At 41.9% G+C, this 24,898-nt stretch overlaps 1 protein-coding gene across 1 annotated transcript in view; it reads right to left on the minus strand.

Moving 5' to 3' along the window:
* The window catches only part of ARHGAP28 (Rho GTPase activating protein 28), a 102,949-nt gene that overhangs the window by 6,285 nt on the left and 71,766 nt on the right, over positions 1 to 24,898 (minus strand). Inside the window, exons 11-18 of the mRNA XM_010859098.1 lie at positions 22,453 to 22,530; positions 17,024 to 17,186; positions 11,776 to 11,858; positions 8,711 to 8,908; positions 8,246 to 8,359; positions 3,810 to 3,866; positions 1,741 to 1,865; positions 34 to 98 (exon numbers count right to left, since the gene is read on the minus strand). Of these exons, the coding sequence (XP_010857400.1) occupies positions 34 to 98; positions 1,741 to 1,865; positions 3,810 to 3,866; positions 8,246 to 8,359; positions 8,711 to 8,908; positions 11,776 to 11,858; positions 17,024 to 17,186; positions 22,453 to 22,530 (883 nt within the window). The remainder of the gene's footprint in view (positions 1 to 33; positions 99 to 1,740; positions 1,866 to 3,809; positions 3,867 to 8,245; positions 8,360 to 8,710; positions 8,909 to 11,775; positions 11,859 to 17,023; positions 17,187 to 22,452; positions 22,531 to 24,898) is intronic.

The following is a 24,898-nucleotide window of genomic DNA, read 5'->3' on the forward strand; positions in this document are numbered from 1 at the left end:
CTGTAGGAGTAAAAATTATTGACAAATGCTTACCTATATTACCTCCAATTTCATATAAGCTTTGGTTCTGGATCTTAATGCATTCCGATGAACCATGACTGAGAAAAGAAGAAAGCGATATAATTTTAACCCTCTCCAGAGATTCTGAGGTAAACCTGTGGATTAAGTAACCATAGCAGCAAACAATTCATTCTGCTTTGAGTGGAATACACCCCACAAATCATGATGACGACTGAAGGGAGGATAAAAGCTTTTTTTGGTCTGTTTGACACAGCGAAGCCTCTGAGACAGAGGAAGACGGATGCAGCCGGGCTCCACAGCCACCCCGGCCTCTCGTCCACGACTGTCACACTGTCAGCTCCACTCGAGAGGGGACACGGTTGCAGACACATCGAGGCTGGCCAAGGAGCAGCTGGGCTTCACACTGCCGTGTCACATCACTCTCGGTTCAAAAGCAATCCAGCCTCATTTCTGCCGTTGTCAAAAATCGAATGGAGCTCTCTCCTTCGCCCATGCCTCACTTCTAAGCTTGCAAACTTCTAGTTTGCTTTGCAAACTAACGCTGACTTTGTTGTATGTCTCTGCCCGATAATGAAAGCAAGTCGGAGCAAATAATTGGCCAATTTTAATTTTCCACCCTGGACTAGGCTGCCAGGATAGAAGAGTCTGGAAAGGCCACTGCTGAGCTCCGGTTCCTTGAACTGTCAGACTGGTTACTTACAGACATGGTTACAGACTATCCTCTCTCTCCACTGTGAAGGAGAAGGATATGTACCCTCTTTGTTTAGTTAAACATTTTATTTCAGATAGTTGTAGATCTGTATGTAGATATAAGAAAATATACACACATCCTGTGTACTTCTTTCCTGGTTTCCCTGATAGTAAAATCTTGCAATATCTGAGTGCGATGTCACAACAGAAGGGCCCCATGGATTCAGTCAAGCTACAGTGTTTCCTGCTCCACATGGTCCCCCTAGTTCCCACTAATAGCCCCACACCCCGCCCTTGTCCTTATCCTCCACCATTTACCATGACTTAATGTTCTTTAGTGTGACTAAGGCAGACATGGCTCAGCCAGTAAAGAATCTGCCTGCAATGCAGGAGACCTGAGTTTGATCCCTGGGTCAGGAAGATCCCCTGGAGAAGGGAATGGCAACCCATTCCAGTACTCTTACCTGGAGAATTCCATGGACAGAGGAGCCTGACAGGCTACAGTCCATGGGGTCACAGAGAGTCGGACACGACTGAGCAACTAACATCTTCACACTTTCAAGGCGGACATGCAAAAATATTTTGTCAACATCACTCTGATCCTAAGGTTCATTGATAGTAGGTTTTATGACGTTCACTCCACTACATAAACTGTACTTGTTACAGTCATGTTAAAGCCCAGTGGAGCCTGGAATAACAATATGCCTGGAAATCTATCAAGATATATAAAAACTAACTTGCTAAAATTTTTATCCAAATAAAAAGTAAAACTCAATGAGTAAATGAAGCCACCAAGACAGAAAATCTACCTATTTAAGAATCTCAATTGTAGAAGTTCCTTGGAAAAAAAAGCTTTTGTTATTGATAATTCTACAGTATACTTCTTTCTCTACTTTTGATTCTTCAGTTACTGGTAAAGTCCTTAAAGTGAAAGGTTCTAATTTTTCAAAAAGGTCAAATTTTCAAATAACAGATTTGCTCATCAGATAAAAGCCCATCTGCCTTATAGAGACTCTCACGTCTACTCACCTGTTCTCACATTGAAATTTTGCCAGGATGTCTTTGACTTTGGTTTGACTGTTGAGTTGAATGGCCATGGACACCTTGGAGAGAAGGGGTGCGTGGACCCTTATGACGCCCTCTGGCACGTCGGACTGCCAAGGAGGAAAAAGGCAGCACATTTTGTCAAACTCAGTGATTGCACTTAAGACACACGGAAATCAGTGGCATTCCAAATGAGGGAAATGTGGAAACATGACGGGGATTCAGCCAGAACAGAACACTTCTTCCTTTCTTACAGGAGATTCACTAAACTAAATTTAACCTGGGGTTTTACTTCTGTTACAGGCTTTGGTCTCACTATAACGCCTTAAAATCACAAGAGAGGGGACTTCCCTGGTGGTCCGGTGGCCAAGACTGTGCTCCCAATGCTGAGGACCCACATTCGATCCTTGGTCAGGGAACTAGATCCCACTTGCTGCAACTAAAGATCCTGTGTGCTCCAGCGAAGACTGAAGAGCCTGTGTGCCACAGCTAAGACCCGGTGCAGCCAGATAAACAAATAAATATTCTTTATAAGTCATGAGGGAAGTGAAACTGGGTTGTGACAGAAATCTAATGTTTCTATCCATGCATTTTCTTGAACAATGTCCTAAATAGGCCTACTTGAAGCAGGATTCTGTATTTCAATTTTTTTTAAGAAAGTCAACCTTCTGAAAATTTAAGGATCTATTTGAAATGTGCCTTTCAAATATACCTGTTTCTTTAGTCAGCAGCAATGAATGGTAATCCCAAATTGCATTCCTGATGGACACCGAACTCGACCCCTCAAAGTGTGCTAGGAGCACTGCGAAGTGTGGGTGGCTGGGAGGGGTGTGCTGCTCTCGTGTGCTCTGATGGGCTCTGGGACCTCAGAGCTCCCGTCTGCATGAAACAGTCAAAGAATGGTGCTGTCTAATGGACAGTAAAGTCTGTTCTGTTCTAACTGGATGGAAATTTCCCATTGTTTCAAAATTTTGAGTGTTTTAAATATTAATTATCTATTTAGAGATGGACAGAAAGAAATAAATTTCTATCTGAGGATCTGGCTATACCTCAGGTAATTGCTTTAAATAATCTGTGTGTTATCAAAGGATGGTATTGTTGATGTAGAAGGTTCATGTGATTTGACTCACTATATCCCCTAGAAGAAATATGGGTTGAATTGTGTAGAAGTCCTAAGCCCCAGGACCTCAGACTGTGACCTTGTGGAAACAGGAGTACAATGTGCCCTTAATCCAAGGACCAGTGCACTCCAGTGACCAGCCACTGTACTCTGGTGACCGCCGTCCTTATAAGAGAAGACACACACACGCACACACACTCACACGCACGCAGGGTGAATGCCATGTGAAGATGGAAGCAGAGACTGGATGATGCCTCATCCACAGCTAAGGAAGGCCCAGGATTGCCGGCATCGCCGAAAGCTAAGAATGATGTCAGAATCACACACTCCTTTCACAGCCTTCAGAAGGAATCAACCAAACAACACCTTGGTTTCAGAGCTTCAGCCTCCAGAACTGTGGGAAAGTAAATTCTATCACGTCAGTCCACCCTGTTTGTGGCACTGTTACTGCAGCACTAGGAAACAATTTTTAAAGGATAAGTTCTTACAATACATTTCTACTATTACCAGCGAGAACCAGGAGAGCATGCAGGAATGGCCAATGCCAGGGGTCGGGAGCTGGGAGGGAGCAGGGAGCTAAGAGCACCCTCCTAAAACACTCTTTGGGGCATCTCATATCCCTCCTCTACCAGCGCCCCCCAGAAGCCTCTGAAGATGAATTCCACACTCCTGACATTATCGAGACTGTTATAATGATCACAGGCTCCCTCTAACTTTCCAGAGTATTCACTCTTGTGAACAGAACCCCTAGCCACAAATTCCAAGTCATCAGTTAGTTGAGTCCCTGTACCATTCCTTCACATGCTACACTGAAAATGTCAAGTGTGAAGGGATATCATGACCAAAATTAGACACAGATAAGGTAGATACAGCCAAAGAATATTTTGTAAGGAGTTAATAATTAGGGAGGAGAGAGAATAATTTGTTTCCTTACCATTCTTCTTGTAGAGGGTGATTTTTGCAGTACCTTTGATGTCTTGGGGCTTGTAACCTAAAAAAAAAACACATACACACACACAAAACACATTTAATCTTTAGAATTGATACAGAGAAAACAAGCACGTACTGCTGCTAGAAGTGTAAACTGGTAGAACCTTTATGGAAAACATTTTGGCAATATTTACCAATTATAAAATATATTCACTCTGACCCAATTCCACATCTATAACTTCATCCTACAAATAGTCTTCATTTGTGAGAAATGACATATGTGTAAGTTTATTCACTGATGCATAAACTTTAATAGCAAAAGGTTGGACACAATCTAACTATTCAACAATCTGGGAATATTTAAATAAGTTAGTGTGTCTTTGGAATATCATGCAAAAGAAGCAAAAAGGAAGGCTGTGTGGACTGACGTGGAATAACCACTATGATTCCATAAGTCATTAAAGATGATGCAGCACAGAGTTTCACCTACATTACCATTCATGTGAAAAAGGTGAAGACCGTATCCTCATATTTGCTTGTATGTCACAGCACCTCTCTACAAGTAAATATACCTGTGTGTTCCCGTGCACACACGCTGTCACTGGCTATGTTACTTGTCCTCAGGAGGGGAAGTCAGAGCTGACCAACTTTTTTCTACAGTTTCTCCCCTTTCAATCTTTTGAATTTTATAAACTGTCAATGAACTATCAGTCTAAGTCAAGAAGTAAAAATACGATATAGTACAAGAGAACCAAAGAAAGACTATTTCTTCATCTTTAAGTGCTTGCTTCCATGGTATTTATAACCTTTTAAAATTCCACTTAGTTCTATTTATAATTAAAACACTGAAGCAACGGACATGCATAAAGCATCACACAGTTCTTTACACCCACGTTCTGTGAGTTGGTGCTGAAGACAACTTGGTGAAATAGGTAGGTATCATGACTTTTCCCCCCAGAGTGAAAATGTAAGAAAATTGAGGCTCAGAGATAGACTTAAATTTGCCTGGGCTCGCAAAGCCTGACCTGACCTCAGATTCAGCTCCACACACATCATACTAACACCATTACAATTTTCCAGAATGAAAACGGCAAAGAATAAGAAATCTAGAAGTCTGTCCCTCCATAAAAGCAGTGAACACACTGGAAAAACCTGTCCCTGTCATCTTCTTCAGAACTCTAGAAACTAACCCCAAAGTGGCAGCCAGGGGAGTGCTTAAGTAAGAAAAACGACTGAGTCTTGATAAGAATGGTGAACTCAGTGGCATTTTAGCTTACACTTTCCCATCTCTGCTCCACAGCTCAGCGACAGCCTTGAAAATAACCGCCTGCATTCCTGGTGCAGGTTCTGAAGGGCGTGGAAGGGACCTCATTCACAAGGAATTCTAGTTATTTGTTCCCTGGAAGACTGGCTGGCCTCTATCTTGTCTGACTTGGAACCAGACCAGTGCTAAAGCGGTGTGATGTTGAAAACATTTATAGGCAAATGTTTTAATCACTGCTGGCTGATGCAGTGCCTAAGAGCAGGGGAAAATATAAACTAATTAAAAATCTTGGGAGGCAAGCCAAGGGAACTAGATGCTTTGGGGAGTAAGGTCTTTGAAAAGCTTCAACATATTCCTGAGAACTTAGAAGGTCATGTGCATGCTCAGGGCTGTGCACATAATCAGGAAAGACCTGAATGAACCTAAGTGCTCACCTCTGGCTGACCTTTAAGCACTGTCCAAACAGGAACTGAAGTTCAGGCCAAGTTGTAAGCTGCCTGGCTGAACGCTGAAGGTGTGTCAAGCACACAGCACACAGAGCTCATCTGCAAAGACTGGGAGATATTTTTGGCTCCAGGTATCTAAGAAAATCTCTGTGCAAACACCAGCAAACCACTAGGCTAATGGAAGAGAGATTTCAGCAGCCACACAAAACATAGAGACATAAGAAAATTAGTTCAGCGGCAAAGTCATTAACAAATGTATAACAGCTATAACAAACAGCAACCCTGGGGCGGAGGAAGAATCTGAAGTTGACCTAGGAGACATCTGTAGGACAGTGACAGCAGAATCCATTCTTAAGCACATATAAAACACTGTCCAGGACAGACAGTATGTTAGACCACAAAACAGGTCTCAGTCAAGTTTAAAATATCAAAATAATACAACACATGCTACATAGCCACCATGGAATAAAATTAGAAATCAATAACAAAAGGAAATTTAGAAAATTTATGCCTAAATAACCAATGGGTCAAAGGGAAATTAGAAAATACCTTGAAATGAACAATAATGAAACACAGTACACCAAAACCCAGAGAAAAATTTATAGAAGTAAATGCTTACTTTAAAAAAAGACCTCAAATTAGTAGCCTAACTTTCCATCTTACGAAACTAAAAAAAGCCAGCCAAACTCAAAACAAGCATAAAGAAGGAAAAAATAAAGATCTGAGTTTTAATAAGGGCTAGAGAAAAACAAAATATAGAGAAAATCAATGAAACAAAAGCTGGCTCTTCAAAAAGACCAAAGAAATTGACAACCTTTTGGCTAGATTCACCAAGAAAAAAGATTCAAATTATTAATCAAAAGTATGAGAGGGAACATTAATACAAACCTTAGAGAAATAAAAAAAATCATAATACTATTTATATGAACAATTAGTATTTCAACAAATTAGATAACCTAGATGATATAAAGTCCTAGAAACACACTGACTATCAATACAGACTCAAAAAGAAACAGAAAATCTTGAATGGAGCTATAACAAGACCTTGAGTTAGTAGTAAAAAAAATTCTTACAGAGAAAAGTCCAGGACCAGGTGACTTCACTGGTGAATTTTACCTCATGTTTAAAGAAATAACACTAATCTTTCTCAAACTCTTTCAAAAAACAGAAGGAGGAACCACTTTCTAACTCATTCCGTAAGGCTGTTATTTCCCTAATACCAAATCCAGACAAAGATATAACAAGAACAAAAAACTAAAGGCCAATATCCCTTATGAAAGTTGGTGCAAAAATCCTCATCAAAGTACTTACAACTGAACATAGAGTTGCCATATGACCCAAGAGATGCCCAAGAAAAATGCAAAACAAACAAACAAACAAAGCAAGGTAGTGATGCGCGCCACATCAGGGTGAACCCTGAGCACTATGCCAAGTGACAGAAGCCATGTACACAACAGGCCACATATTGTATGATTCCAGTTACATGAAATGTCCAGGTAGGTAAATTCATAGAGATAGAAACTAGGTGAGAGTTTGTCAGGGATCGTGGGGAGGGGAGTAGTGAGGAGTGAATGCCTAACTGGTATGGGGTTTCTTCTGGGGATGGTAAAGATATTCTGAAGTTAGACAGTGGTGATGTTGTACAACACTGCCAATTATATTAGAAATAGATACTAAAAATTACACTTTTTGAAATAGTTAGAATGGCAAATTTTATGTGTGAATTTTTTCTCAACTAAAACAAAAAATTTTCCCCAAATTTAGTATGTTGGTTCTACTTGATCTGAAATCACTTTGCCTGTATATAGTGAGGAAACACAGCCATCCATCCTGACTGCCTCGGGATTCACTATTTCTTTCCTTGAATGAACTCTCCTCTCTTTGTTCCCTTTAGAATGCTATCCATCCTTCAAGATGCAGTTCAAATGCCACTTTCTCCACGAAGCCTCCACATGCTCCACATTGGACACACTTCTTTCTCCTCTATGTGAGCCCCAGCCCGCTATCTGCACAACACGCCTGACATGGAATGCATATTCATGGCTCTTGTGTACACTTCTCTATCAGGTTATCTCTCTGCTGGATACACATTCCTTTAAGGACAAAGTGAGTTTCCTGTACCTCTGCATCCTCCTCAAGGCCAAATGCTATGCCTGACACTCGCGATCGTCCTCAGAGATCTTTAAAGCAGTAAAGTTAATTCTTCTAAAGCCTGTTCCCATTATGCATCTCCACACAAGCAACTGTGCTAAGGCAAAAATTCTTTGAAGTGCAACAAATTTACATTAAATAACTTGAGGATTAGATATCCTTTCAGCATCCAATCACCATGGAAATCTCAGTCTCTAGCTATTAGATACACTGATAGCTGGACCACCCTTAAATCCAGTTCACGGGGATTAAAATGTTGACTCTCAGCATCTGTAAGAACCATTTGCCCTTAAGTACTTGAGAGAATATTAACGGAATTATCTTTATTAATATTAATGAATTATCTCTCATGATGATAGACGGAATTCAAAAACTTCAAGCAACACCTAATTCAACGAAATGGAACTACCACAGCACTCTGTCATGAATGCAATTTCCACAGTGTTTACAGTCACAAGAGTGACACTTTGTGAGAACATAACAATTCTGCTTCTAAATTACAAGCTACTTTGTGCATCACTTTGAGACAGAAGAGCCTGGTGGTCATGATATTCGTGCATTTATTTATTGTCTCATTACCCCTCGTTCTATGGTCTTCCTCCTTAGCAGCTTTTTGACACTTGGGAGCGGCTTCTTTAACAACATGGTGGCTTCATTCATTCTTCTGACTTGAGAGATTAAGAAAGACGGAACCTGGAGAAGAAACAGAGCCTGAAAAGAAGGAAAACATGTGGATTGACCCTCCCTGGTAGAGTCTGTCTTCAGTTTTGTTTACTCCTTCTGGCCACTCAGTATCCAGGAACCAGGAACTGTGGTTCTGTCCTCATAAAGATTAGGAAAATCTATTAGGATTCCTGTTTCAAGGAAAATATGTTTGGGAGCAAGCAGCCCTATGGAATGCAAAAGACACCACCAGGAACCTGGGATCATGTCTCCCATCTCCCCCTGTGACTGAGGGCACTGCTCGCTCACCAGCCTTTATGTTTCCTGGGTGGGTGCCGGTGGACGCAAGAGGAACATCCAGGTCGTCACATCGGTACTCACCGTCCACAACATCTCCTGGTACTTGAGCATCAGACGGATGATGTGGGCAGCAGTGTTTGCTAAGAGTAATTCTTCACAGTCAGAATGTTTGCTTCTACTGAAGAAAAGATTTGGTGCCATGACGGTAGAAATGTTCCATATACTCATGCGGTTTTTTGATTCATTGGCAATGACTTTATTGAAGAATGTCATGAGGGCCTAATAAGAAGCAGCATGGGGTCACACTAGTTGTAAATCATAAAAAGGCATTGCTGATTACTGTCATTCACTTCTGTACCCACTCACCAGGCCTCTAGAAAATGGTCAGAACTAAAGAATGGCTAAACATGTCACGTTTCTTCTTTAATTGCTTGAAAGTGTGGATGAGAAATGTGAAGAATTTATTCATTTCTCTGCTTCATAAAAGTAGCTCCATTTTTTATGGAATTTGTCATATTGGGATCACTATAAATAATAGTTTGCATTTTCTTATTTTCTTTTATCTTAAGCAAGTTTGACAGATATTAAAATTAAACAATAAACAAGGGAGAAAAAACACTACAGCTCAAATAAACATGAAATGCAGTTTTGTTGTGAAGGAGGAAAAGTAACTCACTCTTAATTTAAGGCAATATTGTTAAAAATATTTTCTGTTTCCTTGGGAAAGAAAAACACATTTTAAAAAACTGAGCTTTAAAATAAATAAGTTATGAAGTAAATAAGTTATGGGGATATAGCACATAGCATGATGACTATAGTCAATAATATTGTATTGCATATTTGAAAATTACTAAGAGAGTAAATCTTAATAGTTCTCTCAAGAAAAAAAGATTTTCTGTAATGGTGATGGAGGGTAACAAGACTTACTATGGTGATTGCTCTGCAGTGCATACTAATATCAAAACATCATGCTGTATATTTGAAATCAATGTTATATGTCAAAAGTGAAAGTCACTCAGTCATGTCCAACTCTATGCAAACCCATGGATTGTATAGGGGTCCAGACTGTATAGATTCTCCAGGCCAGAACATTGGAGTGGGTAGCCATTCCCTTCTCCAAAGGATCTTCCCAACCCAGGGATGGAACTCATGTCTCCCTCATGGCAGGCGGATTCTTTACCATCTGAGCCACCAGGGAAGTCCCAGAATACTGGAGTGGGGAGCCAATCCCTTCTCCAGAGGATTGTATGCCAATAACTCAATAAAAATGTTAAAAACAAAGAGATTAAAAAATAAAACAATTTAAAGAATAGCAACAACAAAATGAGTATCTAATTTCTCAGTTCACAGATATGTCAGTTGAAAAGCAGAAAACTTTTATTTTGGGGGTGTCATTTTTCCACTGCTTTTCAATTTTGGAGTCTTTAGCAGACCAAAGGGAAATGCTTACATACAGTTGCTCTCACTATTGAAAAAAAAAAAGCAAGCTTGATAAAAGTTTGGCTGGGCCACCAACATATAACAGCCTATCAGAACTTTCTGAAATTCACCAAAAGGGTTGAAATCCTAAAAGGAGAGGCTCTTCGGTTTTCCAAGTTTGATTTCTGTACAGTATATGTAACATATGCACATACTAGTGATCACAGCTACCGTTTATTTGTGGGTTAACTGAGAGCCAGGTATTATTTTTAGTACTTTACATACATCCACTCATTTCATCATCACCCCCAAACCCTGGGAGGTAGGTACTATTATTTAATATTGTTTTACAGTTACAGAAAGTAAGGTGGGGGAGCGACTGAGTAGCTTTGTCCAGTGTTACGTAAGTAAATGGCAGAGCCAGGACTTGCCCAAAGAAGCCTAACTCCTCAGCCAGAGCTCTTAATTTGCACAATGCACTAGCTTCATCTTCATTCCAGTCACAATTTACAGTGGAAGAGAGAGAGTGAAGAGGACGTTCTGTTAGAAATGGGCTGAGTTCTTTAGTCATTGCTACATCCTTGGTGATACGAAAGGGGAGATGACATTTTCACCCATATATCTAATACCAAATTAATTTTTTTGGAAAGAAAAGAGTTGTTCAGATAAAGGAAAGAAAGCAAAGCTACTAAATTTCTAGCTTTTGGAAAATTACCAAATTGTACTAGAAACAGACATTTGCATGCCTCCACCTATTCCTCGTCTTGGGTGGAGGATGTAATACAATTGGCAGATGGTTTCACCGGAGGAGAAAAGGTCCTCACCAAGCTGAAACGTCTGACAGGAGGCAGCACAAAGGATCAGCTTTGTTTTCAGCATCGTGTTTACTGGCCCCCAAAGGACGGGCTCTTTCCAATTCATCCTCACCTCAGTTCACTTAAAAGAACCTGGCACCTGCTGTACTTATAACTGATTTCCTACTGTATGCAGAATCAGGATCAAAACAGCAACAGAAACCCTGATCTTTGCAAACATAAAGAAATGAATCTGAAAGAAAAGGAGGAATATTTTGGATGGAGACCTATGCAATATAATTCTATGAAATGTTCTAATGTTCTAATAAAGGAGAAATAACTTTTCTCAGCTTAATTTTCTTAATCTGGAAAAGGTCAAGGTCCAATCAGGAGATCTCTAAAAACCTGATTCTATCATTCTTTAAATTGAATTATGGTAAGACATGAACATTCTAGAAGCTTCATTTAAATCAGGGTTTCATTTACTTCTGATGTTATTCCATTTAAGCCTTCCATCTTGGCTTCTTCCTACTCCTAACCCTAGCCCAGTGCCTGGCACATCATAGACACTCAGTTTCTCTTAACAGATTGAATGAATGAATGAAACGGAAACGTTCAAAGAAGATTCTGGGACTCATATTCTTTCCTGGCTTCCTCCGGGGAACAGGAGTGGGTGTCAGGAAAGGCAAAAAGCTTGCTGCAGGCTCGACTGGTTGATAAAAGTTTGGCTGGGCCACCAACGTATAAACGCCTATCAGAACTTTCTGAAATTCACCAAGAAGGTTGAACTCCTAAAAGGGGATGCTCTTTGGTTTTCCAAGTTTGAATTGTGTACGGTATATGTGACATACACACAGTTTTCATTTTTCCACCTGGACTGTTTCTTCTGACCAGTAAGAGTTGACGGCAGACCATAAGGTTGATACAACCTACCTGGGCTGTGTCCCTGTTGGCATCAGGCAGTGCCATGACCATGAGGTGTAAGGCTTGAAACTGTACTCGGATGTGAGGCCCTCCTGACAAGAAAACAGAAATACCCACGTGTTGAATAACGCTAACGCATCCTGACAGCGTCTCTTGCTAACTAACACCGAGGGGCACAGGAGGGCCCCGACAGCTTTCAGTGCTAAAGACTTGGGTTTTGTGACCAAGAACGTGAGTCTGTTCCCTTGGACAGGAGACGGGCTCTATCAACTCCTTTTTAGCATCCCAGAACGCCAGTGCTGGAGCAGGTGGCCAATGAGACCCTCAAAATAATTCTGGATCCGTGTGACACTTCCCTTTTCAAAGCACTTGCACAGACCTTGCTTTTACTTTGATGCTATTAACAGTTGGCCTAAGGCTCGATTCAAGACAACATAAATCTTATTTCCACATAATGAGGCAGCCAGGCACAATTATTAGGAACACAAATTCTAGAATCAGATTCAAACTCTGCATCGACTACTAAGTCCCTGAGTGACCTTGGGCAAGCTATTCAATCCGTATGCTTCTAGCTTATCACCTGTAGAATGGGGACTGTCATCATTCCTACCTCACTGGGCCCTTACCAAGGTTAAACGAGTTAATACATAGACTGTTTACATCAGTGCCTGCACAGTTACCTCTGTAGGTGTCATTATGATCAGCGACACTGACTTCAGATCTTAAAGGGATGTGGATGGAAAGCGAAGTGAAAGTCGCTCAGTCGTGTCTGACTCTTTGCGACCCCATGGACTATACAGGCCAGAATACTAGAGTGGGCAGCCTTTCCCTTCTTCAGGGGATCTTCCCAACCCAGGGATCGAACCCAGGTCTCCTGCATTGCGGGCAAGTTCTTTACCAGCTGAGCCACAAGGGAAGGTGACCACAGCTGGATCACTTGAGATCCTTGACTATTTTATTCCTCGGCAGTGACAGAAGGTGTCGCCAGAGGGTTGGCATCCTACTCCTGTGTGCTCTCAATGCTGGCTCTTTCCCTGTTTTGGGGAAAGGATTTTAGGAAAATCCATCCAACAGCGGGATAATCCACAACCGGCTGTGCTGAAAATGGAGGGTAAGCTGGAGCATCCGGCTTTGCCCGGTTCTCTCTGTTTTCTCCCCAAAGTGGTCTCTTGGTGGGGAGGCCCTGGAGGGAAGCATGCAGTTCTGTAATCCCTGGGGAGCTCTCAAGTTGCAGGAAAATCTATCAATTTACGGCTCAGTGGATAAAGGCAGTCAGCTGCCTACAGTTACTTGGCTTTACAGTAGTGGAAACACTCTTGTGACAAGTTCCTAGGTCACAGGAGGTCATGGGCACCCGAGTTAAGAGTGGATGACTGATGTGAGTAACCACGAAATGAAGGAACAGTTGGCAGGAGTATTTATAGGCTCATGTCATATTGCCCAGCAAATCCTCATGTGGATTTTTAAAAATTTATGTCAGATTTGTAAACAAAAATGACACAGGTCCAGGTTGCTTTTAAAAATGGCTAATGCATGCTGACGTGAGTTTGTCTGAATCACAGGCACCATCGGGAGCATGTCTCAGCATAAATGTTTGGGGACAGAGAAGACATGATTTTAATGCATATCTTCCAGACTGTCTATAATTTTCTAATGCAACCCAGAAAACCTCTGGAGGAAAACAATAGATGCAGATGCAGGCTCTGTATTTCCATCAATTCCAGATAAATTACGAAATCCCCTTTAAGATTAAAAATCTAAACTGGCAAATAATCCATTTTCATTTCCCTTAGGAAACCTGGCCCTGCACGGTTTTGTGGTTAATCGCTTTGCAGTTAATTCATTTATGGCATCCTAGTTGAGTCTTTTTCCCCCCCTGCCCTGAGGTCATTATTTTCCCAAAAAATTATTAAAGTTGTCTGGAAAGTATCTAAGGTTTGATTGATCAACTATTAGTCTTCTAATTTTATGGGAAATTTTTGGACCAAGTTTGAAAAGGGAAAATGAAAAGTGGAAAAGACTATATTTTAGAGTAAAACTAGGGGTGGCTTAAACACAGATGTCCACTGTTCTTCCCTTCAGAAATCTCATTAAAACTAGAGCTTACCCCAGGTGGGAAAAAGGCCATTTTCCCTGCTGGTCACAGCCCAGAACTCTGGGTTCCCTGCAGGGTTGGCTGGTATCAAATTAATCACTGCAATCTAGTATTTTCCACTTTCAAAGTCACATAGAGAAACCTGGACCCTCCTGTGAACCTTCTCAGGATCTTTTCCAGATTCTCTCCATTCCCTGAAGCACACTGGCTTCAACATCTGAATAGAGGTATGAAGAAGAACTAAATATGATTTCCTTCTTAAACACAATTCTCTGAACAGGTCTTATATGGGAGACTGATTCCTCCTTGCATAATTTCCTGAGACCAAAAGAAAAAAAAAAACTAGAACAAAAAATCCCTCTGTGGCACCTTTTGTTTTGATGAACTGTTCAGTATATAAGCTGCAGATCAAGGTGAAGCTAAGACTTCTGCAGCCCATCTTCCAGGACAGCAAACTTTACAGAAGCTCCTGTGTTTCTGACTTACAAACAAAGAGGTTCTGCTTCTGCCATGGCTGAGTAAGCTCCTTGCCAATCAACTCTCCTTAAGATAACCATAAACTCTGGGCAAAGTACAAAAAGCAGCCACACAAGGCAGTGGAGAATGAACAAAGGCAGGCAGATTCAGGACAGGACCGGACACTTAGAATTAGGGAACAGTGGAGGGAGAGTGTCTAATCGCCTGGCTTTCAGTCTGAAGTCAGGCCATAGAGAGCACGGCATAAGGTGGCTAAAATTCCAAAAGAAAGCCCCAGTTTTTCTGGCCTGAACAATGAGAGGGCAGGGTTCAGGATGACCACACTGGGGAGTTATGGGGAATCCCAGAAAGGTCAAAAGGTAGAAGGCCCTGGTTCTGGTTTAAAATCCACCCAAATCTTGGCTCACCCCATAAATCATGCATATGTGGAGTAGCACAGGTAAAGATTAACAAACTGTCTGCTTAAATACAAACAAAAAGCAAAACCATCCAAAAAATCCCATTCTCTGGAGAAATATTACAGAGTACAGGGTCTCAAAAAAAAAAAGCCACCATGTTACAGATACAGTTTAAAGTTACTTGACATAAACACTGGCCCATTTTCAAGAGAAGAGACAAATCAACAGAGACCAACCCTCAGATGACCCAGATGTTAAAACTAGTTATGAAGTAGCTATCATACTGACAGAACTAGTAAAGTAGTTATCATACTGATAACTATGCTCAAGGATGTGAAGGAAAACAGACTTACAGTGAATGAAAGGACAGGCAAGGTCAATAAATAGAAAATAGGTATAAAGTAGCCACTGGAAATTCTACAACTGGGAATATATTGGGTTGGCCAAAAACTTTGTTCAGATTTTCTATAAGATGTTATGGAAAAAACCTGAACTAACTTTTTGGCCAAGTCAATACAATATCTGAAATTAAAAAAAAAAAAAGAAAGAATAAGAGAAATAGTTCTCTCTGTCATAAAACAAAAATGCTACATCTTACAAAGAACAGAGACACTGGTCACAGCATGTCAATTAAAGCTTAGAAAAGTCTCTAATCATAATCTCTTCTCTGAAGACATAAAGGATTGTTTTATGAATCTGGTTTAGTTAAACATTTTAAAGATTGAGAACCAACTAATTTTCAGGACAAGTTTTGTCAAAAAACTTCGGATGTTGTTATTATTTTCTTTCATTGTGGTTTTAAGGATTTGATGGTTCAGTCCAACCTGCCAAAGGTTGTAAACTGGCAGATACTGATAATACTTGTTATGTTCATGTAATGTTTTAAAACGTCAATTTTTGGCTCACATTCTCAAATTACCAATAAGACTTTCATCATTAAAGCCTGGATTTTGGCTTTCACTCCTGCGTGGTAACCTCTTCGAGAACTGAGCAGTGGCCAACCTCTTTATATGGATATATCTTCTCAGTCAGGCCATGGTCTCTTTCTGTCCATACAGAATCACCATTTACTTAGCAAGCTTATACATATGTAGGCTGTGAACCCTGAATTCCTCAGGTTAGGAGTCAAAGCCCACACTATGTAACACCTTTCCACTTTTCTAAATTTCTCTCGTCACACCTTCTTGAATACTCAACCCTTAGGAGGAAATTACTTTCTTACTGCCAAATACAAGCCATGCTGACCAGTTTCTATACTTTTTTTAATCCAAGTACCTTAGCTAAGGGCTTCCCAGGTGGCGCTAATGGTAAAGAACCCACTTGCCAATGCAGGAGACCTAAGAGACACAGGTTCAGATCCCTGGGTCAGGAAGATTCTCTAGCAGAGGGCACGGCAACCCATTCTAGTATTTTTGCCTGGGAAATTCCATGGACAGAGGAGCCTATTGGGCTACAGTCCATGGGGTTGCAATGGGGTCGCAAAGAGTTGGACATAACTGAAGCAACTTAGCACACACACACGCATGGATCTCAGCTAAGGCCTCATCTATGTGACTTCATAAGCTTCAGAAACACTATGCAATATAGTAATTTTCAGAGACAAAACTCTTTCTTGTTTCATGCTACATCATCGGATCTAGGACACTGGATTTAAAGAAGGGAGAGATCTTCTATTTTTGAAAGACTGTTATATACCAGTCACTGTCTTAGATGTCTTCATTCAATATTCACAACAACTTTGACAAGTAGTTTTTATCTGTAATCTACAGGGGCAGCCATAAAGCTCAGAAAGGCTGACTGCATGGTTAACAGATGTTTGAGCAGGAATTCATATCTCAAGACCTTGGTCCTTCTACATCCCTCTCTGCCTTTTAATGATTATGAAAAGTTACTCATATTCAACTCTTTGCAATCCCATGGACTGTAGCCCACCAGTCTCCTCTGTCCATGAAATTCTCCAGGCAAGAATACTGGAGAGGGTGGCCATTCCCTTCTTCAGGGGATCTTCCTGACCCAGGGATCGAACCAGGGTTTCCTGCACTGCAGGCAGATTCTTTATCATCTGAGCCACCATTATAAAACCCTCTAAATCCTAATGACCAGACTTTAAATATATACATGCAAAGAGATGACAGTTTACCATCAAACTCAATACTTCGCCAAGCATTACCAGGAAACAGCAAATGTATACACTTATGATCACATCTGATTATGCATCTTTATTCTGCTCTGTGCCACTTCATTGACCTTGTATCTTATCCATTCGCATGTAACTTCTTCCACCTACTTTCCATTAGAGTGATGAAGGCAGGTATATATTCCACGGGAAAGAGAGAGGTGGGCAGTTCTCTGAAAAAGGCTTTCAGCATTACTGCAGCTTCTCTATGGCACATTTTCTCCCATTTAAACTTGTCAGCATTAAACTTGGCATCCAATTCTTCACGGTATTGCTGAAAATCAAGGAAAACAGTGAGTTTACAACCTGATCCCCCTCTCTTCCCCTTTAAAAACTGTCATTACACAAACTATTTTTGTAATTAGATTGAAATGCCAGTATCTACTAAGCTCCTCTTTTTCAACATGATTGAAGAACTGAAATAGCTCTTTCTGAATGTATTTTTTTAAAAAAACATTCTCTAAAATCCTTTTAGAATAATGCTAATCTTAAAGTAATTTGCCATCTGTACAAATACAAAAGTTCTTTACTCAGATCATAGCTTCATTTATATCGTTTTGGCAGAATACTGACTATCCCCACATGATAAATGCACTGCTAGATTTTGACAAAGCCTCTATTTCTTTTTTTTCCCCCCAATGATTCCTTCCTTCTGCCACCTCATCTTGTACTAATATTTCTAAATTCAATGAAGGATGTATGCCTCTTGGCTGGTTTACATACAGAATGAAAACTAACCCAACAAAGGAACTCTGACCTCACTGCAACATGCATACCCATGACATCTTCCTGGAGCAAATACAGAAGTTTCATGCCAAGATGGACACATGTCTTCCACATGCCTGCATGCTTGCCCGGTACTTTGTAAGGTTTGGAACACTGTGTTAATACTTTTTAAAAAAATCACTAAATGTCCTTAAGTTGATTTGGGTTATCCATTTTAGATCATTAACTCATTTGATGGCCAGTACCCCCAGGGCATTCTATTGCTCCCTGAACTACAGGGTTTACCAATAACACCAGGCAGTTATAGTCAGTTTCCCAACTAACAATAACTGCTTCAAAAAGGATACTTTAAAAAAGAAGACTGTGAAAAATCCTTAAGGCCTTTGCTTTATTCTCAAGAGAAACCTAAGTCTTCCAGCCTTGAACGTGCAAGAGAAGCTAGAGGATGACAAGGTGAGATTTATCATCTCTGGTGGCCGGGTGGAAAAGTGATCTGGTGGTGGACGGGGGGAGCAGGTGAGGGGCTCGGTGCTGGTGGGGATAAGGCTGGGGAAACAGAAAGCAGCCGCTGGCATTTCTGGTGACGGATAATCAGCGACTAACCTAGGTGAGCAGTTGCAGGACAGGAAGAAGAGGTGGCATTTAAGCAACACCCAGGAGGGAAAATTCTCAAGGAGAGGCGATGGGTTGAATATGAGACTCAGAGGGAGAAATAAAAGTCCAGGATGGCTCTCAGATTGCAGGCTGGGATAATGGGCAGAAGGAGGTGCTATTGACAAGAAGTGGAGGGGGAGGAGCCAATGTTTCCCTGTCCCACTGCCCGAGAGCCAAGGGGAAGCTGGTTTTCAGGAAGCACTGGCAAGAGCAGGATAATTCAGATCCACTTCCACAGACCTATGCCACAAGAGGCTGGCTGAAACACTAGGTGACTGTTGTTGAAAACTTCCAGTGCTTCCCTGTCACCTACGGGGAAACATGGCCCCAGGATCAAGGGCAGGCTCTAGAACCACACTCATTAAATTTTTTTTTTTTTTTTACTGTGGTAAGAGTCACATAATATAAAAACACTATTTTAACCACGTTTAACTGTGCAGTTCTGTGGCACTAACTACATTCACATCGTTGTCCAACTCTCACCATCATCCATCTCCCTAATATTTCATCTTCCTAAACTGAAACTCTGTCCCCAGTAGACACTAAGTCCCCGGCTCCCTGCCGCACCTTCCAACCGCCCCTCCCCCAAACCCTGGCATCCATCAAGGTACTTTCTGACTCTAGGAATCTGACTCTTAGGTACCTCGTATAAGTGGAATCAAGCAGCATTTGTCTGTACCTACTGTATACTGAAATGCATTCTTAAGGTATAACCACATTCTTTAGGTGTTTATCCTGGTTCCACAATGGTCTAGTTGAAGGCCTGTGAAGTTTCCCACTGCATAACAGGGATATTCAAACAACCTTGCAGAGATTAAACTGGATAACACAGAGCTCAGGGGGCGGGGCATGCCCACAGAGAGCGCTCAGTAAGTGCTGGCCGCATTTACCCTCCCTCGTCTCTGCTACAACCTCTAGTGTTATTACTACAGGAAACCTATGTGTATGTGGAGTGCTATTCGGGGAGTAATGGCACCTCGTTCTGTCTAGAGGGCCAACAGAAAGGAGGGGAAGGACGCCCTCCCTGAGTTTGGAGCAGAGCACATTGGAAGCTGGTGCAGAGCTCCACGGTGTCCTAAACAAGGGACCAGATGAACCAGGGGCCGACTCTTCCTCACCAGAGACGGGTGGATGTTTAAACTGTTAATGAGGACGCTAGGCAAGGATCCGGAGAAGGCAATGGCACCCCACTCCAGTATTCTTGCCTGGAAAATCCCATGGACGGAGGGGGCCTGGTGGGCTGCAGTCCATGGGGTCGCTAGGAGTCGGACATGACTGAGCGACTTCACTTTCCCTTTTCACTTTCATGCATTGGAGAAGGAAATGGCAACCCACTCCAGTGTTCTTGCCTGGAGAATCCCAGGGACGGGGGAGCCTGGTGGGCTGCCGTCTATGGAGTCGCACAGAGTCGGACTGTGCGACTCTGTGGGACTGTACGACTGAAGCGACTTAGCAGCAGCAGCAGCAGGCAAGGATCAGGAGCCAGGGCCTTAAACCTCGTCTGAGCAAATATCCATCCCGCTTCTCCTCCTGAGGTAATTTTACAAAAATGCAAATAACCCACCTTCAGCCTCAAAAAACCAGTTCAGGGTGGGAAACCAGAAGACCAGGTAACATCCTCACAAAGCATTTAGAGCAGCCTCTGAATAATTGAAATGAGTCAAAAAAGAAAGCCATGCACGTCAAAGCAGTCTGCTTTCTTCCATAAAATATATTCCCCAGTGTTTGGCTCAAATTTCTGTCATTTGTGGAAAAGAAAATTACTGGAAACACCGAGCCATTAAATTGGTTCCAAATGACCCAAGGCCTCACGTCCAGGATGGGCTCGGCGGTTGGTGCCCTGAGAGGCTAAATCCGCAGCTTCCCCCAGGGATGCTTCCCTGTAAGTCTAACCAGGCTCTGAAAGTACAACCCACAGTGATACCTGAGGGTTAGAGTCAGCTACTTGGCACAACTTGATGATAATTATGAGGGAGATTTTTTTTTTTTAAACTTTCTTTCCCCAAGCACATTTCTAGAAAAAAATAGTCTAACTGATGAAAACATTTTTTTAAGTTTCAAGTTTGAACAAAGGGAAGAAATAAAGACCCCTTGGCTGTATCAAGTTGCAATGCCTTTCTAACTGCAGTATTCCCTTGTTTCTATTCACTGACCCAGCATTCTTCCACACTGGCTTTCCTGGAGCTCAAACCACGAAAACATCTGGAATACATTTTTCGGACGGACAAGAAATGGAATTAAATAGGCTGAAACTACATAAAACCGATTAAGGGCCAAAAGGGACTTTTACCTAATGTGGTTCAGGAATGCATGCGTCTATTAGAGCACGTTAAAGGAATTACTGGCCTTTGATAAGTGCTTTTCAGTCAAAGATTAGCTAGAGAAAAGCAACGTGTGCTATGATGTTAAACTTCATACACACAAGAAACATTGTGTAATCTTTTCTCCTTTGAATTATTTTCAAAAATAGAAATTTTAAATCATATCCATTATGCTCCCACTCTTCCCTACTAATTTGTGTGCGCGCGCGCACACACACACACACACAGAGAATAAGTCAGTAAGAACATGTACAAATACAGCTTCCCTATTATGGAGGGAAGTTTAGAGGGATGGAGTCTGATTCGGTTTAGGAAACTTGTTCTCCTGACTTCATTTTGGTTCTCTGACTCTACAGATATAACCACAAAGACTTAACCAAGAAGTGACAGCTTTTGTTCTCGGATTTAGGACACATTTATTTAGAAGTATATGTAAAAACTGTTCCTGTGAGAAGCTGAAACAAAAACCAGATCCCATTTAGCAAGTATGAACCTTAAGGAGCCATTAGGAATTTTCCTGCATTTTAAGCGAACCTGTGCCAGGATTTAGTAATCTCTACTCCCAAGGAAGTCACATCCCAGAGACATGCAGTGACAAAGTGTGGACCACCACTCAGGTCTCCCTTCAAAACAGAACTGGCTGTTCATCTGCAAAAACTCCAGGTGGATGACTCCCCAGCTGCTGGCACCTTCTGCTCAGCCTCAGGCCCTTCCCCAGGGTTGGGGCTGACAGTGCACAGGGTGATGGTCCTGCCTGCACCTGGTCTGAGGCTCGACACCCCCAAGTTCGCCTCCCCCGACCCTCGATCCTTGAGAAGCGAGGTCCTCCTGTAACCCTCTTCTCCTCCTAACTTGGTCCCAGCACCTGCCTTCTGGAGCTTCCAAAGATATAGCCTATTGATTCTCAGTTTCCACCTTGAAAAATATCTCCTCATACTTCTATATAAGACTGAAATTGCTGATACAAATAGAATCTCCCAAAGCATGTGCCAAAATGAATTAGGGAAGAGATGCTTTCCCGCCCCTACACAATTCCTTTTAATAGTTCTGAACACAGTCAAGTTTCCTTTTCCCTCTCCCTGAGGTTTTTTTTCCTCAAGGATTCATTATTGACAACTGCTCATGTCTCCAGGTCCACCCACCAGGGAGTGACCCAGGGCAGAGAGGGACTCTTCATCTGTGTACCGGCAGAGCAAGTGGGATGTCTTGCTGGCAACTGATGAGCAAAGCTTCCCTTTAATTCTTTTCTTTGCTGAACTGAAGACTTAGCCTCCATACAGAGGGAAGAAAGTAAAGGAATTCCCACTGCACGGTGGTTTTAGATGTAGATGCTAACATTACCTTCAATGGAACTGGGTTTCAGAACTGCTGAGGGAGTATTTTAGTGGTTACAGCCATTCCTACAAATTCCTATAAGGATGTCCATTAAAAGGAAAGCCAGAGAATGTTTCTAAGTTTAAAACAACTGACAATCGATACCAGGGGTCATCTAATACTGGCTCAGTGAATTCTACGACAAAGAGTAAACTTTGTCGTAGAATTCAGTAAAAAAAACTGAAGTGTTTAACCCCCAAAATAATGATGGGACAAGACAAGCGGCAGTTTCTGAGAGTGAACTGATGTGTTCTTTTACTGTTGTTTGCTTTTATTATTGTTGTTTTAATTTAAAAGAATGCACAGCTCAGGATCATGGAATAACATTTAGTCATAGGTGTTGAGGAACGCTCTACAGTGCCAAGTGAGAGAATCAGAAATGATGACAACACCACAGAAGATGCCTGCGTGAACTGATCCAGCTAGTTGAGATCTCTAACGAGGAAGAGAGACAATGTTTGGTACCTTGACTTTGGCAGTACATCCTGAAAGTCGAAAGATCCCTTCAGATTCCAGACCCGATTCCTCAACTTTCTCAAAGAACTAGAAAGCAATGATACAAGACAGAAATAAATACCTCCATATGATTATGAGCATTTAAAATAACAACGATGATGAAAACGATACATTACCAAGCATACAGACATGCCGGGTACTTGAATGCCTAGTTAAACATTCACACGCCCCCAGGAGGTCAACACTAGCCTCCGATTGGCAAATGAGGAAATAGAGACTTAGGGTTGTTTTTCACTTTCCCAGGGTCATCCTTAAAAGTGACGCACCAACTCTGTTCTTAACCACGAAAGCACATTGCCCCTTAAATATTTTAACATCTGATTACTGTATCTTTCTTCAGGTCAACCAGTAAGCCAGTTCAGTTGCTCAGTCGTGTCTGACTCTTTGCAATCCCGTGGACTGCACCACAACAGGCTTCCCTGTCCATTACCAACTCCCAGAGCTTGCTCAAACTCATGTCCATTGAGTCAGCATCACCAACCAGTAAGAAAAGACCCTAAATTACTATCATTAGTTACACTATTCTAGCTAAGACACTGTGCATGCACGCAGGCCCAGTTGTGTCCAACTCTTTGCGACCCCTGTCCGTGGAATTTTCCCAGGCAGTAACACTGGAATAGGCTATCATTTCCTTCTCCAGGGGATCTTCCTGATCCAGGGATCGAGCCTATGTCTGTTGCATCTAACCTGCACAGGCAGCGGAGTTCTTTTCCACTGTACCACCAGGGAAGCCCAAGACACTGTAGGGCTTCTCAAAATCTGACCAAGGAATTAGAAATTGTAAAGGCTTATCTGTCTCATGGTAATGGTGATGCTTCACTATTAAATAATAATAAACACTAACACTGTGCACTTAAGAGCGTGTCAGACAACATTCTCAGCACTTTACATATATTAATGCACGTGACCCTCATGATGATTCTGTGGTGTCCCCATTCTACAGCTGAAGAGACTGAGGCATGGGAGGGGTAAAGATTTGCCCATGTTCACACAGCAAGAGCAGGATTCCGAGTCTCTGCTATTTTCCCTTCGAGAAATGATGATGCCTGGAACTAAGGCAGCTCCTGCAGGTATGAAGAGATATAAGTATTTAGGGAGAAGGAACTTCTTCCCGAGAAAAGCCTCTACCCCCAGGAGTGGAAGAACACCACCTCCAGTGTCTTACAAGAGCACCGCTAACCTCAGCAGTACCCAGAATGAGCCTCTATTGAGGAGTTAGTATGAGAGGAACCAGGCAGCATGCGGTGCACCTTCTGTGGGCTAGGCTTCTGTTCCTACGTAATAATACAAACGTGTGTTGAATCTTCTCAGTCAGATTTTTATGCATTTTCTTCAGACTGTGTCCTCTTCCTAGAGGATAAAGGGCACAATAATGGTTCAACCCAAGGATGGAAAGGAATCTTAGAGTCACCATGGACTTGCTCTCCTTTGCATCTATCTCTTGCTGGCCGTGTGTTTCTGGGCGTGTTATCTCACCCTATGATGCCTCAGTTGCCTCACCAGTAGAAAGGAGATGACCATAGCGACCTCCTGGGGCTCAGTGATGGTCAGATGTGACAGGACACAGAGATCAACTGTGGCCCAGTGAAGGGAGGCGCCCTGGGGATGCACACGCTGGGCGGGCCTTGGCATCCTCTGGACCCTGCTTGCTATCCTCCCTGCGCCTATGGGCGGCCAGTCAGTCACCCGACTGGAGGAGTAGCTCAGTTTGAGGTATTGGTACCCAAACTGAGGAAGACAGGAAAGAGAAGTGCTGTTGTGAATAAAGTATGTGTCCTCTGTCAGTATTTTCACATATCATTTAAAAACTGAATTTAAGGGACTTCCCTGAAGGTCCAATGGTTAAGACTCCACGCTTTCAATTCAGAGGGTGCAGGTTTCATCCCTCGTCAGGGAACTAAGATCCCACATGCCACAGAGTGTAGTTAAAAAAAAAAAAACACCCAAAAAATGGAATTTAAAATTCAACAAGATTTGTATTTAGGGCTTGGAATTTTACTTGTACCACTGGATATCCCTATTGAATAAACCACAGTAAATTGTTGGCTATAAAAGGTGGGGCTTAAAAGCAAATGAGCCATCTGCCAGTGAGGGTCACTGAGACAACTGTATTGTTCAGACATCATTTTCACAACTTCCTAAACCAGAAATTTTCTTTGTCGCAATATATACTTTCCCAGGCACTCTGAAAACACCACCAGAATAAGCTGATTTCTAGACTTTATTTAGCTTTGTCTGGAAAATTCATTTAAATAGTAATACACACACATCGCAAAACACCCAACCTGTGATGTATCTCAGCAAATACTTGTAAGATTAATAAATGGACTATTAGTAATTAGTAGTTATCTTTTATCCAGGAGAGAATAATCATATACACACACACAAACACATA

Source organism: Bison bison, unplaced genomic scaffold (genome assembly GCF_000754665.1).
Source record: "Bison bison bison isolate TAMUID 2011002044 unplaced genomic scaffold, Bison_UMD1.0 scf7180017864453, whole genome shotgun sequence".
Lineage (NCBI taxonomy): Eukaryota > Metazoa > Chordata > Mammalia > Artiodactyla > Bovidae > Bison > Bison bison.